The sequence below is a fragment of the Protopterus annectens genome, chromosome 16.part0 (genome assembly GCF_019279795.1).
Source record: "Protopterus annectens isolate FY-2018-M chromosome 16.part0, PAN1.0, whole genome shotgun sequence".
Lineage (NCBI taxonomy): Eukaryota > Metazoa > Chordata > Ceratodontiformes > Protopteridae > Protopterus > Protopterus annectens.
This window is the reverse complement of record NC_056750.1, coordinates 230,940,474-230,956,932: the sequence shown is the minus strand read 5'-3', so window position 1 is coordinate 230,956,932 and position 16,459 is coordinate 230,940,474. Positions and strand designations below refer to the sequence as shown.

The 16,459-nt window shown below is 42.9% G+C and overlaps 1 gene segment (V, D, J or C); it reads left to right on the top strand.

Annotated features, from left to right (window-relative positions):
* Positions 1-15,105: 15,105 nt before the first annotated feature.
* On the top strand, positions 15,106-16,165 carry LOC122790697. The segment is given in 2 exon segments: positions 15,106-15,233; positions 15,453-16,165. Coding segments are annotated over 2 exon segments (420 nt in total).
* Positions 16,166-16,459: the final 294 nt, after the last annotated feature.

The following is a 16,459-nucleotide window of genomic DNA, read 5'->3' as shown; positions in this document are numbered from 1 at the left end:
CCTGATCCATGCATTCCTGGAGATGTCCGTAGAAGGCTTTTGTGAAGGATTCAGCATTTTGGGATGTGGTTTCCCTTAACCCAGTAGGCTTAAAGGATATCATTCCTGACTTAAGGAGCGCAAAGTCAGCTTTTGAAAAGTTTTTCACTGTAGTCTTTTGTTCTGGGGGTGGAGGTGGGATATGTACATCCAACGTGATCAGTTTATGATCAGATCTTACTAGTGAGGGGTTTATATCCGGTGCGGAGCATTTGGACCCCATGTTTGTGATAATCAGGTCAAGTATATTATCTCTCCTCGTAGGAGAGGTGACCAGTTGCTCCATAGCATTTGAGTTTATGAATTCCAGGAATCTTTGGGCCAGGGTGTTAGGGCTAGAATAGTGGGCCCAGTCTATGTTGGGGTAATTGAAGTCACCCAGTATGATGGTGTTTGGTGTGACATTCATATCCTCCAGTGTTTTCAGGAATGCTTGATGGGATTCCTGGGATTGGGAGGGTGTTCTATAACATGCGACCAGTTGTATGGCAGTTTTGCCTATGGTGAGTAGAACTTGTATGGTTTCTGATGCTTCATGAGTAGCCACCAATCGAGAGGTGTAGGTGTCCTTTATGAAAATGGACACTCCCTCCTTTGTGGTTCGGCCTGGAACTTGAGGCAAACGCATGATATGAGGTATAGCCTGGTAGCGCTGGAGTGCTCTCAGGAGCCTTGAACCAGGTTTCAGTTACTGCACAGACATCGATGTTCTCCATACTGAGAAGTGCATTGAGTGCCTGCATCTTGAGATTTAGACTTCTGGCGTTGAGCAGCATTACCCTTAATTTTTTCCATTTTGTTTTTATGGAGGTTGATTTGTCCTTTGAGCATTGCCTAAAAAGGCACTATGGGGTGGCAAGAGCCTTGGCCAGTATCCGGAAGCCCAGTGGTGACAGGTGCAAGCCATCCCTTGCGAAGCAACGTGGCTTGTCCAGCATATCATCCCAGGCTGACAGACATTGGATCCCCCTAGAATGACACCAGTGATTAAGCCAATTGTTAAAACTGATCATTTTGTCTTTGTACTGAGGCATCATTCTTGGCGAGGGCAGGATGCTGCTCAGGGTCAGGGTCATACCAGTCTGGGCTACATAATCGGAGAGCTCCTCAATGTCTCTTTTCATGTAGTCCAGGGAGTGCGTCTCAGGTCATTCACACCCGCATGGACAATGACTGAATCATATTTGTACTTGCTTTGGAGTGACCTGAGTGCATGTGTAATGTGGCGGATCCTAGCCCCCAATAGGCAGCTCACCATTACCCTCTCCTTATTCAGCCTGGTAAGTGGAACATCGGTGTGTCTGACTATAGAGTCACCTATTACTAATGTCTCTGGCATAGTATTTTGCCTTAGGGGCTGTGATTGTGCGACACACCTGTTGCTTGAGGTATGTGTTGTAGGTGTTGTGTTTTGTGGGGGTGTATTTCTGGGTGTCTGCTTTGGAGGCCTCTGTTGTTTTGGTAAGTTTTTTACAAGAGCCTCCGAGTATGTCTTTGTGTTTTTATGTGTTTGGTTTGCATTGGTGGTGGTTATATGTGTGACTGGTTTTGCTTTGGGTGTGGGTACCATCTCTTCCTGACTGGTCTTGCCAGTCCTGAGTTGAGAGAGTTCAGCCTCCAGTCTGGCTATGTAGTTGCATCTCTCACAAGTATATGTGTTAGTAGGAAGGAGGAGAGGGTTGTCTGTGTACATGAGACAATTGTAACATTGTCTTAAGATTCCCAGATTAACCAGCTGAACAAGAGAGGATGCTAGTGGTCTACCACTCGACATACTAGAATATTATAAAGAGTGTTGTGCCTTTAAGGGAAGTGGGTATTCACAGGGGTAGTGGATGCCTGTGGTGCTTACTTTAGGGTAAGAGTGCTTGGTTTTATTATGAGTGCTTGCTAAGGATAGAAGTTCCGAAAACAAGTGCTAATATATACAGCTAGATAGACTGAGTAGAGCTTCTAAGGGAAAAATTGAAGAGCAGACTTGTCGGAGCCAGAAAAAGTTAATACCTGTATAGAATAGTTTACACCTGTATAACCGCTGTTGCGCTAGGCGCCCGACCGCGCAAAACGCCCTGAGGCGGATTTTTATACAGGGAACTTGAAAAGAGCTGGAAATGGTCCAAGGCAACCAATGAATTACAGCTCAAGTGCTGAGATCACTTCCCCCAGGGACAGATAGGCTGCTCAAGGCTCCCCTTTCCCACTGGTGAGCTCAGAAACTTCCTTCTATCCAAGTAAGGCAATGGCCAACACAGGAACTACACACAGCCCAGAATACAGCAAAGCCTGTATACTAGTCTTAACTAGTCGAGCAAAGGCGGGAAAACAAGGAGTATTTTTTTTGTTTTTTTAGAAAAGAACACAGAAATGCAGTAAGGCAAACAGTAAAATCGATTAACACAGGCTAGCACACTTTAGTGAGCAGTCTCAGCAATTAAATTAGCAAAAAAACAGTAATATTCGACCAGAGTCGACCAAAATGCTACTTTTAAGTGAAGATACTTTAGAATACAGCAGGAAAAACACAAAAACAGTTGTATCTTATTAAATGAAAGCCAGAGAGGACAATGCAGATAAAAAAGCCAAAAAGTACTTAAATCAGGAAAGTGGTCGCTTCTTTCAGTTCTCTGTAGCCAGGACCCCTCTGCAGGACCACGTGGAGCTCTGCTTGGGTATATAGCCAAAAAAACGCCCTGAGGCGGATTTTTATACAGGGAACTTGAAAAGAGCTGGAAATGGTCCAAGGCAACCAATGAATTACAGCTCAAGTGCTGAGATCACTTCCCCCAGGGACAGATAGGCTGCTCAAGGCTCCCCACTCCCACTGGTGAGCTCAGAAACTTCCTTCTATCCAAGTAAGGCAATGGCCAACACAGGAACTACACACAGCCCAGAATACAGCAAAGCCTGTATACTGGTCTTAACTAGTCGAGCAAAGGCGGGAAAACAAGGAGTATTTTTTTTTGTTGTTGTTTTTTTAGAAAAGAACACAGAAATGCAGTAAGGCAAACAGTAAAATCGATTAACACAGGCTAGCACACTTTAGTGAGCAGCCTCAGCAATTAAATTAGCAAAAAAACAGTAATATTCGACCAGAGTCGACTAAAATGCTACTTTTAAGTGCAGATACTTTAGAATACAGCAGAAAAACACAAAACAGTTGTATCTTATTAAATGAAAGCCAGAGGACAATGCAGATAAAAAAGCCAAAAGTACTTAAATCAGGAAAGTGGTCGCTTCTTTCAGTTCTCTGTAGCCAGGACCCCTCTGCAGGACCACGTGGAGCTCTGCTTGGGTATATAGCCAAAAAAAACGCCCTGAGGTGGATTTTTATACAGGGAACTTGAAAAGAGCTGGAAATGGTCCAAGGCAACCAATGAATTACAGCTCAAGTGCTGAGATCACTTCCCCCAGGGACAGATAGGCTGCTCAAGGCTCCCCACTCCCACTGGTGAGCTCAGAAACTTCCTTCTATCCAAGTAAGGCAATGGCCAACACAGGAACTACACACAGCCCAGAATACAGCAAAGCCTGTATACTGGTCTTAACTAGTCGAGCAAAGGCGGGAAAACAAGGAGTATTTTTTTTTGTTTTTTGTTTTTTTTAGAAAAGAACACAGAAATGCAGTAAGGCAAACAGTAAAATCGATTAACACAGGCTAGCACACTTTAGTGAGCAGCCTCAGCAATTAAATTAGCAAAAAAACAGCATTATTCGACCAGAGTCGACCAAAATGCTACTTTTAAGTGCAGATACTTTAGAATACAGCAGAAAAACACAAAAACAGTTGTATCTTATTAAATGAAAGCCAGAGAGGACAATGCAGATAAAAAAAGCCAAAAAGTACTTAAATCAGGAAAGTGGTCGCTTCTTTCAGTTCTCTGTAGCCAGGACCCCTCTGCAGGACCACGTGGAGCTCTGCTTGGGTATATAGCCAAAAACGCCCTGAGGCGGATTTTTATACAGGGAACTTGAAAAGAGCTGGAAATGGTCCAAGGCAACCAATGAATTACAGCTCAAGTGCTGAGATCACTTCCCCAGGGACAGATAGGCTGCTCAAGGCTCCCCACTCCCACTGGTGAGCTCAGAAACTTCCTTCTATCCAAGTAAGGCAATGGCCAACACAGGAACTACACACAGCCCAGAATACAGCAAAGCCTGTATACTGGTCTTAACTAGTCGAGCAAAGGCGGGAAAACAAGGAGTATTTTTTTTGTTTTTGTTTTTAGAAAAGAACACAGAAATGCAGTAAGGCAAACAGTAAAATCGATTAACACAGGCTAGCACACTTTAGTGAGCAGCCTCAGCAATTAAATTAGCAAAAAAACAGTAATATTCGACCAGAGTCGACCAAAATGCTACTTTTAAGTGCAGATACTTTAGAATACAGCAGAAAAACACAAAAACAGTTGTATCTTATTAAATGAAAGCCAGAGAGGACAATGCAGATAAAAAAAGCCAAAAAGTACTTAAATCAGGAAAGTGGTCGCTTCTTTCAGTTCTCTGTAGCCAGGACCCCTCTGCAGGACCACGTGGAGCTCTGACACTCCCGACTTCTTCATACAATACCACAACTCCTCTCTAGGCACCCTGTCATATGCTTTCCCTAAGTCTACAAAAACACAGTGCAACTCCTTCTGACCTTCTCTGTACTTCTCCATCAACACTCTCAGAGCAAACATCGCATCTGTAGTGCTCTTTCCCGGCATGAAACCATACTGATGATCACTAATCATCACGTCCCTTCTTAACCTAGCTTCCACTACTCTTTCCCATAACTTCATGCTGTGACTGATAAATTTAATCCCTCTGTAGTTACTACAGCTCTGCACATAACCCTTATTCTTAAAAATCGGTACAAAATCCCTTTTTCTCCATTCCTCAGGCATCCTCTCACTTTCCAAAATTTTATTAAACAATCTGGTTAAAAACTCCACTGCCATTTCACCTAAACACCTCCATGCTTCCACAGGTATGTCATCTGTACCATCTATTTAAACTCTATTTAAACTCATCCACCTTTCCAAAATTTCATTAAACAATCTGGTTAAAAACTCCACTGCCATTTCGCCTTTCCATTCTTCATCCTCTTCATAGCTATCCTTACTTCCTCCTTGCTAATCCATTGCACTTTATGATTCACTATCCCCACATCATCCAACCTTCTCTCCCTCTCATTCTCTTCATTCATCAACCCCTCAAAGTACTCTTTCCATCTGTTCAACACACTCTCCTCACTTGTGAGCACATTTCCCTCATTATCCTTTATCACCCTTACCTGCTGCACATCTTTACTAGCTCGGTCCCTCTGTCTAGCTAATCGGTATAGGTCCTTTTTCCCCTCCTTAGTGTCCAAACTTTCATATAACTCTTCATATGCCTTATCCTTAGCCTTGACCACCTCTCTCTTTGCCATGCACCTCATCTCCTTATACTCCTGTCTACTTTCTTCATCTCTCTGACAATCCCACTTCTTCTTTACCACCCTCTTTCTCTGTATACTCTCCTGTACTTCCTCATTCCACCACCATGTCTCCTTGTCATCCTTCCTCTGTCCAGATGTCATACCAATCACCTTTCTAGCTGTCTCCCTTACTAGCTCTGCTGTAGTTACCCAGCTATTTGGTAACTCTTAACTGCCACCCAGTGCCTGTCTTAACTCTTCCCTGAACTCCACCTCACAATTACCCTTTTTCAATTTCCACCATTTGATCCTTGGTGCTGCCCTCACACTCCTCCTCCTCTTCTTGATCACCAACGTCATCTTACAAACCACCATCCTATGCTGCCTAACTACACTTTCCCCTGTCACCACTTTACATTCTCCAATCTCCTTCAAACTGGCCCTCCTACATAAGATATAATCCACCTGTGTGCATCTTCCTCCACTCTTGTATGTAACCCTATGCTCTGCTGTCTTGTTAAAATACTTATTCACCACAGCCATGTCCATCCTTTTCACAAATTCCACTACCATCTGACCTTCTGCATTCCTTTGTTTAACACCATACCTACCCATCACTTCCTCATCCCCTCTGTTCCCTTCACCAACATGCCCATTGAAGTCTGCTCCAGTCACCACTCTCTCACCCTTGGGTGCAGTCATCATGACTTTTTCCAACTCACTCCAAAATTTTTCTTTCTCGTCCATCGCACACCCAACTTGTGGAGCATATGCACTAACAACATTCATCTTTACACCATCAATTTCCAGCTTCATAAACATTACTCTACCCAACAGTCTTTTCATCTCCAAAACACTCTTAGCATACTGTTCCTTCAGGGTAAACTCCTACTCCATTTCTCCTCCCATCCACACCATGATAAAACAATTTGAACCCACCTGTGATACACCTAGTCTTACTACCCTTCCATCTGGTCTCTTGCACACACAATATACCAACCTTCCTTCTGTCCATCATATCGGCTAGCTCTCTCCTTATACCAGTCATACTGCCAACATTCAAAGTTCCAACCCTCACTACCACAGTCCTAGCCTTTCTCCTCTCTTCCTGCCTTCGGCCATGCCTTTCACCTCCTCTCCTCCTTCGGCCAACATTAGCCCAATTTCCGCCAGCACCCTGTTGGCTAACAGTACTGGTGGTGGTCGTTGTTAACCAGGGCCTCGACCGATCCGGTATGTAAATATTTTGTCTTAAATGTAAAGAAATACTGTTACATGTGGAACTGCAAAAATGGAACAACAGTACACTCTACTGGCCAAGTGAAGCATGTTGTGACCCTTTGATGTAACCAAAGTAAAGCATGTCGTGACCTTTTGATGTAGACAGTGGTGATGGTCTGTCTGGAGTGAAGCATCCTGCCTATTGTTTCAAACAAGAGTTAAATTGCTAAATTTAAACATGCAAATGTATTTTTATTGCTCTGCTTCCTGACCAGCTGCAAGATAACAAAAGGGAGATGTTAAGAATGTAAATGCAGTTTCTGTTAGCCTGGAAACTAAATCAAAATGATGTAATGTGTAGCCTGGGACACAAGGAAAGTGTAAAAAAATGATGGAATGGGAATCAGGACCACAATAGCAATTTAAACAGAGAAAATCAGAAGGCATTGAACATTTTTGTCTTGACTATCCAACTCACAGCACTCTGCCTTGCTTTAGATGTAAGTAGTATTTTATCACTGTGTTTTCTCTTAGAAATAGTTAGGACTAGAAAGATTAGACTAAGTATTTTTCTGTGATGTCAGAACTGTACTACTGAATTATTTTAAGTATTTCTATATGATCTCTGAACTCTTGTCTAGCACTGCATAGTAAGAAGTATTGTCTTCTATTATTATTATTTGCTAATAAATATTTTAAAACCTTTCAACTGTGGTTGATTTGTGTAGAGATAAGTTAAGCTCTAGAGTACATTGCATATTTATAATGATTACTGTACAAGGCCACTCTAATAGCTTTAGCCCTGGGCTGTACAACCAATTGGATAATAATATTGCAGAGTAATAATTGGACACCCTTTTAAGGGCCTTTGAGTAGCTGGTAAATATTAGCTGGGTGGTAGCAGGCAGAACTACCGTATAGTCTGGGTAATAGGGGTACAGCTGGAGAACCTGTGCCAACCTTTCCCAGCAGTGTCTGTGTGGTTGTATAAACTCTTATGTCAAAGTGTGTGGGTGTCAGCTACTTGGGCAAGGACACAAAGCACTGGTTGGACAGAGAGGGTGCTGGAGGTTTTAGCTTACCCAGCTAGGCCGAGATCTGGACCCTATAGCTGTGCCACTGGGGAGTCTTATTGGGAACTTGGAGAGCAAGGGAGCAACCAGCCCTGGACTGACTGTTATCTCTGTGTGCTCTTAGGGGAAATTGCACTTTACTGTGTGTATTTGTTATCCTTTCCTCATATATGAGATGCCCTCTCTGGTGTTAATGGTGAGGACTGAGGCTCATTGATTGCTGGGCTAGGGCACAGGCATCACATTTGTGTTTGGCAGTGTTGGGATATCCACATCACATATTAATTAGTTGGCAAATACTAATTGATTTGTAGTGGTGGTGTGGGTAGAGTGAATCCTGCAGCTTGTGTACAGTGAGCTTTGAAGGTGTTTTGTACTCTAAATCAGCCATGCAATGAATACTCAGAGTTCAAATACAATTGTTTTATTTCTTTTGTTAGCTTAGTTAGTCAAGGTGAGCAGGCAGCATGTCAGCAGAGGAGTATGGAAAGCTGACAAGGAGCTAACTGGCGGATATGTGCCATGCTAGGGGAACCGGTGCATGGGAATCTGTCTAAGGCAGACAGGATTGCAGCCTTGGTTACAGCTGCATCAGAAAACAGCAACCAGGAGGATAATCAAACTGGCAGTGGAGATATAATACCCTTGGAGAATGGATGGCTCAACCTTTCTGCAGAGGACTTAAAAATCCTTCTGGAGCTAAAAAGACTTAAGTTGGAGGCCAGGCGTTTGGAGATAGTAGCCGAGGAAAAGGAGAGGCAGAGAAAGCATGAGAGAGAAATGCTGACTCTTCGCCAGAGTCATGGAGGTAATGGGGAAGGGAGTAACTGGACCCTAGAAGCACAACAGGTCAGTAAATGTCTTCCGCAGTTTAAAGAGGGGGATAATTTTGATAGTTTCATTCATATGTTTGAGAAGGTATGCAAACAGTATAGTGTTGACCAAAGGCTCTGGTATGGTTCCTGACCCCCTTACTCCATGGTAAAGCTGTAACTGTATTGTCTAAAATGTCTGATGTTGCAAGTTTTGATTATACTGCTGTAAAAAATTGTCTATTACAGTTTTTTAAGCTAACACCTGAAACGTATAGGAAAAAGTTTCGTGAGCATAGACACAAGGCAGATGAAAGTGTGTGTGAATATGTTGCTGAACTGAGCACTTATTTCCATAGGTGGGTGAGTGGATGTCAGGACACCACTTCTGAAGGGCTGGCAGACCTTTTGGTGAAGGTACAAGCCCTTAACACTTTGCCCAAGGACATGAGGATCTGGTTAGCTGATAGACAATGTGCTACTTCAGAGGAGTTGGGAAAGGAGGGAGACCTATACCTGGCAAGCAGGGCAGCCCTGCACAGGAAGGGGACCTTCAGTACTGCTCATGGGTATAAAGGACCTCATGGTGGATAGCACAGACTGCCCCAACAGAATCTGCCAGTAGCAGGGGAAGCCACTAGTCCAGGTACATGTCCAGGAGCTAGGGTTAAATGTTTTGGATGCAATCAGTGGGGCCATGTGACATACAGGTGTCCACGGAGGCAATGTGGGGAACAAAAGGTGAAGGAGTCAGTAAGTGGGAAAGACAAAATGCCAATAGTAGGTTGTCTTGAGACAACAGGGGTACTAAACTACCATCCTGCAGATGTCCTGAGAAGGCAGGATTTGGATGAGGCAGTACCATGTGCTTATGCAGTTACATGCAGTCAGGCAAGGAGACAAGCATGTGGGTCTGGTAGAATGGGCGAGACCCAGACATACTGCATACTTGCAGCCAGGACTGGCGAGATGGTTATTTCAGGGAGGGAGGGAGCTACTCTGTAGCAGTGAAACTGAAGGTGAGCCACAGCTGCTTGTGGGTACTGATGGTCCCTTGGACAGAGTGACTGCAAAGGTAGAGGTGAGTAGTAGTACCCAGGCTGACAGTGAGGCACCACTGTCAGAGGATGCCAGACTTCCTGTGGAGGGGGAGCTGGGAAGGGTTACAAAGAGGGAGTTGAGACAAGCTCAGCTCTCAGACTCTACATTTCAAGGCCTGAGGCAGGTAGTTAGGGAGGCACCTGATTCTCAAGGAAAGGGGGAATCTGTATACTGGGACAAATGGTTACTATACAGAGAGTGGACCCCTGAGGGAGGGCTAGGAGGGGAGAGAGCACAGTGCTTAGAGTCTACCATCTGGCACTTCTAGCCATAGCCCATGATATTCCCTTTGCAGGTCATATGGGCATAAAATGTACAAAGAGGCATATTATGCAGAACTTCTATTGGCCTGAAATTTCCAGAGATGTAACAGGGTACTGCAGGACCTATGAGCAGTGCCAAAAGGTAGGCAAAGCAGGAGACAAGGTGAGAGCTCCTTTGATGCCTTTGCCTGTGATAGAGGAGCCATTTCAGAGGGTAGCCATGAATATTGTGGGTCCCTTGAATACCCCAAGTTCTACAGGGAAAAAGTATATCCTAGTGGTAGTGGATTATGCTACACAATACCCTAAGGCAGTGGCTTTGTCCTCCATTGAGGCAGAGAAGGTGGAAAATGCATTGTTAGAGATTTTCAGCAGGGTGGGTTTCCCAAAAGAAATACTGACTGACAGAGGTGCCAATTTCATGTCAGACCTGCTGGCTTGTCTGTGGAAGTCCTGTGGGGTGAAGCACATGAAGACCACCCCCTACCATCCACAGACTAATGGTCTTGTTGAGAGGTTAAACTCTACAATCAAGTCCATGCTATGGGCATTTGCAGATCAGTTTAAGAGGGAGTGGGAAACATATTTGCCTCATCTGTTGTTTGCATACAGAGAAGTTCCCCAGGAATCCACATGTTTTTCACCCTTTGAGTTGCTGTATGGGCATAGGGTGAGGGGACCTCTAGATTTAATTCGAGATGAGTGGAAGGTGAGTGCGAGTCTCACAAGGAGTCTATTGTGGCATACGTCCTAAAGCTCAGGACAAGGCTCAGGGAACTTATGGGTTGGCCCAGGAGAACCTGGCAGAAGCCCAACAGCAGAAAAAGGTGTGGTATGACAGGAATTTTCGAGCTAGAGAGTATGCTGTGGGCAGCAGGTAATGATTCTCATTCCTGTCAGACAGAACAAGCTGCAAGCAGCTTGGGAGGGACCCTACAAGGTGATAAGAAAGGTAAGTGTTGTTAACTACACGGTGGAACTGCTAGGCAGAAGGCAGAGCCACAAAATGTACCATGTTAACATGCTCAAACCTTACCATGATAGGGAGACCCTTGTGCTGAGCATTTGCAGTGGATTGCAGGAGGAGTCTGAGGGAGATCTAGAGACTGATCTCCTCAGTGATGCTCAAGCTGAAACCTCGGTGGAAGGGGTAGCAATGTCCCAGCATCTATCTCCTACCCAAGTTCAAGAAATCCGAGCAGTGTTGCAGGAATTTGGGGATATGTTCACTGGGAAACCAGGGTGTGCCCACCTAGCACATCACCAGGTGGATACAGGACTCCAAAGGCCTATTAGGCGGGCTCCTTATAGGGTGCCTGAGAGAGTCAGACAGACCCTGAGGGAGGAGGTACAGGAGATGTTGGAACTAGGGGTGATTCAAGAGTCCAACCTTCCCTGGGCCTCCCCAGTGGTGCTGATGCCAAAGAAGGATGGGAGCACCAGGTTCTGTGTGGACTACAGGAAATTAAATAGTCACACAGAGTTGGATGCTTACCTCATGCCTAGGACAGATGAGGCCCTAGAGCAGCTGTGTGGGGCTAAGTATCTTACAACCATTGATGTTACCAAGGGTTACTGGCAGGTGCCCTTGACTCTCAGTGCTAGAGAGAAGTCAGCCTTTGTGACTCCTTTTGGCTTGTATGAGTTCACAAAGATGCCCTTTGGGATGAAAAATGCCCCAGAGACTTTCCAGAGGCTGGTAGATCATATCCTAGTAGAAGCCAGAGGGTTTTCCTTTGCTTACCTAGACTATATTGCCATCTACAGCCATTCCTGGCCAGAGCACCTTCAGCATGTCAGGGAGGTGCTGGGCAGACTACAGAGGGCAGGGTTGACCATTAAGCTGAGCAAATGTCAGGTGGGTATGGTGGAGGTCTCCTACCTAGGACATAGAGTGGGGAGTGGTAAGATAAGGCCAGAACCTGCCAAAGTAGAAGACATTCAGGCATGGCCTGCACCTGTTACCAAAAAGCAGGTGAGGGCATTTTTAGGGACAGCAGAGTACTACAGAAAGTGTGTTCCCAATTATAGTACCATAGCTGCTCCACTCACAGACCTGACAAGGAAGAACTGGCCAGATAAGGTAGTGTGGACCCCAGTATGTAAGCAAGCATTCCAGAAGCTTAAAGAAGCTTTGGGTGGACCCCTGTGTGTTAGCCAGTCCAGATTACAGCAAATCATTTGTTGTGCAGGTGGATGCTTCAAACCATGGGATGGGGGCTGTACTTAGCCAGATTTCTTCAGAGGGGGAAGATCACCCAGTGGTTTATCGCAGTCGTAGGCTCCAACCCAGGGAGGAATGCTATGCAGCTGTAGAAAAGGAATGTCTAGCCATAGTGTGGGCATTGCAAAAACTTCAACCTTATTTGCATGGAAGAAAATTCACTGTTATGATAGATCACAACCCCCTAACATGGTTAAACAGAGCCAGCCAGCAAAATGCCAAGTTGCTAAGATGGAGCCTAGGGTTGCAAGCATATATGTTAGTGCAGCACTGCAGGTGGAGTAGCAATTCCAATGCAGATGGGCTCTTAAGACAGGAAATGGGTAGGTATACTCAGATAGACCTGACCCTCTCAAGCAGTGTTTCTCAAGGGTCACTTGAAAAACTAGCTTGAGTTCTCCAGGGTGGGGGGAAGAAATGTGAAGGCTGCCAGCCTAACCAGATAGGATTTTATACATGATTCTGTCACTTGTTAATATGAATGTTGAATTACAGACTTGTTTTCTTAATTGAAAGGAAATACTGTAAAGTGTTGAAATACAAGTTTGTCTTAAATGTAAAGAAATACTGTTACATGTGGAACTGCAAAAATGGAAACAGTACACTCTATTGGCCAAGTGAAGCATGTTGTAATCCTTTGATGTAACCAAAGTAAAGCATGTTGTGACCCTTTGATGTAGACAGTGGTGCCGGTCTGTCTGGAGTGAAGCATCCGGCCTATTGTTTTAAACAAGAGTTAAATTGCTAGATTTAAACATGCAAATGTATTTTATTGTTCTGCTTCCTGACCAGCTGCAAGATAACAAAAGGGAGATGTTAAAAATGTAAATGCAGTTTCTGTTAGCCTGGGAACTAAATCAAAATGATGTAATGTGTAGCCTGGGACACAAGGAAAGTGTAAAAAATGATGGAATGGGAATCAGGACCGCAATAGCAATTTAAACAGAGAAAATCAGAAGGCATTGAGCATTTTTGTCTTGACTATCCAACCCGTAGCACTCTGCCTTGCTCTAGATGTAAGTAGTATTTTTAGCACTGTGTTTTCTCTTAGAAATAGCTAGGACTAGAAAGATTAGACTAAGTGTTTTTCTGTGATGTTAGAACTGTACTACTGAATTATTTTAAGTATTTCTGTGTCATCTCTGAACTCTTGTCTAGCACTGCGTAGTAAGAAGTGTTGTCTTGTGTTATTATTATTTGTTATTAAATATTTTAAAACCTTTCAACTGTGGCTGATTTGCACAGAGATAAGTTAAGCTCTAGAGTACAGTGCATGTTTATAGTGATTGCTGTACAAGACCACTCTAATAGGTTTAGCCCAGGGCTATGCTACCAATTGGATAATAATATTAAACAGTAATAATTGGACACCCTTTTAAGGGCCTTTGAGTAGCTGGTAAATATTAGCTGGGTGGTGGCAGGCTGTACTACCATATAGTCTGGGTAATAGGGGCACAGCTGGAGAACATTTGCCAGCCTTTCCCAGGAGTATCTGTGTGGTTATATAAACTCTTATCTCAAAGTGTGTGGGTGTCAGCTACTTGGGCAGGGACACGAAGCACTGGTTGGACAGAGAGGGTCCTGGATGTTTTAGCTTGCCCAGCTAGGCTGAGATCTGGACCCTATAGCTGTGCCAGTGGGGAGTCTTATTGGGGACCTGGAGAGCAAGTGAGCAACCAGCCCCAGACTGACTGTGATCTCTGTGTGCTCTTAAGGGAAATTGCACTTTACTGTGTGTATTTGGTATCCTTTCCTCATATATGAGACACACTCTCTGGTGTTAGTGGTGAGGACTGAGGCTCCTTGATTGCTGGGCCAGGGCACGGGCATCACACCATATATGGAACTATAATGCCAGTGGTAAAAGCAATTAAAATAAATAGTATGCAATTAATAAAGAAGCAAATACCAGTGAAGAAACACTGAATAGCTGAGATTAAAAATATATGAAACAGACTTGAAGATGTTTAGAATTTTAAGAAAGTAGCCACGTTGAAACAATAGGCAAAATAAAGAGTAGAAAGGAAGCCAGGCAGCAGAATAATGTGAGAATCAATGTTCTTACTGGCACTGGTTCTATTTTATATAAATAAAACCAAAAAAGTGTCGAAAGATGGTTATGAATGTATATTATAGACAGCAAATGTATGTACAGGAAAAAAACAAAGACATACGGAATAACTCACTGCAAAAGACAAGCAAGAGAGTAATAGAAAAGATGAAAATGGGAATTAAAAGATTTTAAATGATTATAAGTGAAGTGAGAAGGCTAAGGGAACATGTAAACCTGCATCTCAACGCTCTCAGCTGGCTAGCTTTGAAATGTATTGTGGATTCCAGGGTACTACTATATTTATTCAATTTTCCAAAGTTAATTTTTAAGAAGAACAAGAAAATTAACAAATGAAGAAGAAGAAAAGAAAATGTAAAAACGCCCGGATATTAAATGCAAGGCAACATGGAAAATGATAGGTAAATGAAGAGACTGAAAATCATGTCAATTCTGACACAGATAAAATAGTGCTACGTGGGAAATACAAAGGTTTAAAATGACAACTCATTTCATAGGTAGTTGCTAGGTATGTATTTAAGGAGACCATTAAGGACCCTAGCCCATATTCTCAGTTTCCCCAAAGAACTGCCTGGTTAACCAACTTGTTCATAGTTACACAGTCCACAAATTAAGGTAGAAAGATTCAAGTACTGGCTTTTTGGAATAGACAACAGTTCATTAACAAGTCAGAGCTTTACCCCTCTGTGCTAGTTAGACTCATAAAATTTGTCTTACTCTGTCCTCATATTGTTATGTGCAAAGTCACAGGTTATACCCTGTCCTGCTAAAAGTTAACAGTCACAAGTGTCAGTATATGATGTTCCAAACGGAAGTGATTGCTGTGGTTTCAGTACGTAACATATATATATATATATCTCTGATATGCCTTGCCTAAATGTCACTATACTTAAAAAAAAGCGAAACTGCAGTTCATGAGAAGCAGATCAACGTTTTACTAACTGCACTTATTTTCTGTGTTGCAATGCCTAAATCCTGTTTTGCTGTGACCTTTAGATATGTCGCCTACCTCAGTTTTCTTCTAATAGGTGAGCTCTATCATGTTTGACAAAACTTATTAAAAGTACTTTGAAAGTGTTTAAGATTAAGATGTATTAGTTTACATTGTAGCAGATACATAATGTTGTATTTTTTTTCACTTTTGGTAAACAGATGGTGGCTGAATTATATTCATTTCACATTATGTGTTATTTTAATGAATGAAGAAACAAAATCAATCTGAATATGATTTGTTTATATTTTGCCAGATGTCATAAATGGAGACAAAATAACACCATCAGAATCAAGCAAAACAGTATGCAAAGGGGATAATGTAATTCTGTCCTGTAACTTCACAACGCTTGATACAACTCCAGAATTGCTCTGGTATCGTCAGAAGCCAAATGAATCTGTCATTTATTTGGGACTTTATATGAGTACTTATCTAAATAATGCAAAAGCTGGACGTTTCACAGCATGGTATAACATGTCATCAAGTTCCACTTTTCTGCATATCTTTGAGGCACAGCTTTCTGACTCAGCAGTTTATTACTGCGCACTTAGTGACACAGTGACTGACATCTCCGGTAATATTGTACAGGAACTGCTGCTGAATGAAATGTGAATACAAACGTGTATTCCTAACCCTCACATATATGGAAAACGCATTATATAATATAACTGGATTTGTTTTCTGTGGTCATTATCTACAATTTAGATATTTTTTTTATATTAAATTCTTGTTTAATGCCATAGAGAAAATGTCTTGTTTCTGGCCATTGTCTCACACTTCTGAAACATTTTTCATTCCTGTTTCAGGTCATGTCTTGATAAATTTGTAGTACAGCCACACAAGTAACTTCCCAGATATTCCTGCTTCAACAAGCACTTTATGTACATTGATGAACATAAATGTAAAGACAGTCTACTCTAATGTGTTGTACATTCAATAAAAATAACGCATTGTATGAAGTGCCCTCAAATTCCCGCCATACAAGCAAAATTATAGCTGAAGTGATTTTAGGTTATCTATCTATCTGTCTGTCTATCATTTTATTTATTTAATGTTTGTAGGTCCATAGGTTGGTACTAGGCTATTGGTCCTAGGGCCTATACAAGCCTAGCCATAACAATTCCCTGGATATTTCTTCCCACAATATTTACTTCCCTGGACCCCTGTCTAGCAGGGCGACTGACGTGATCCCTGGGGTGAATTTCCTATCTCCCATCCAATCATCAAGGTTCCTTTTGAAGAGGGTCAAGGAGGTGCTCTGCT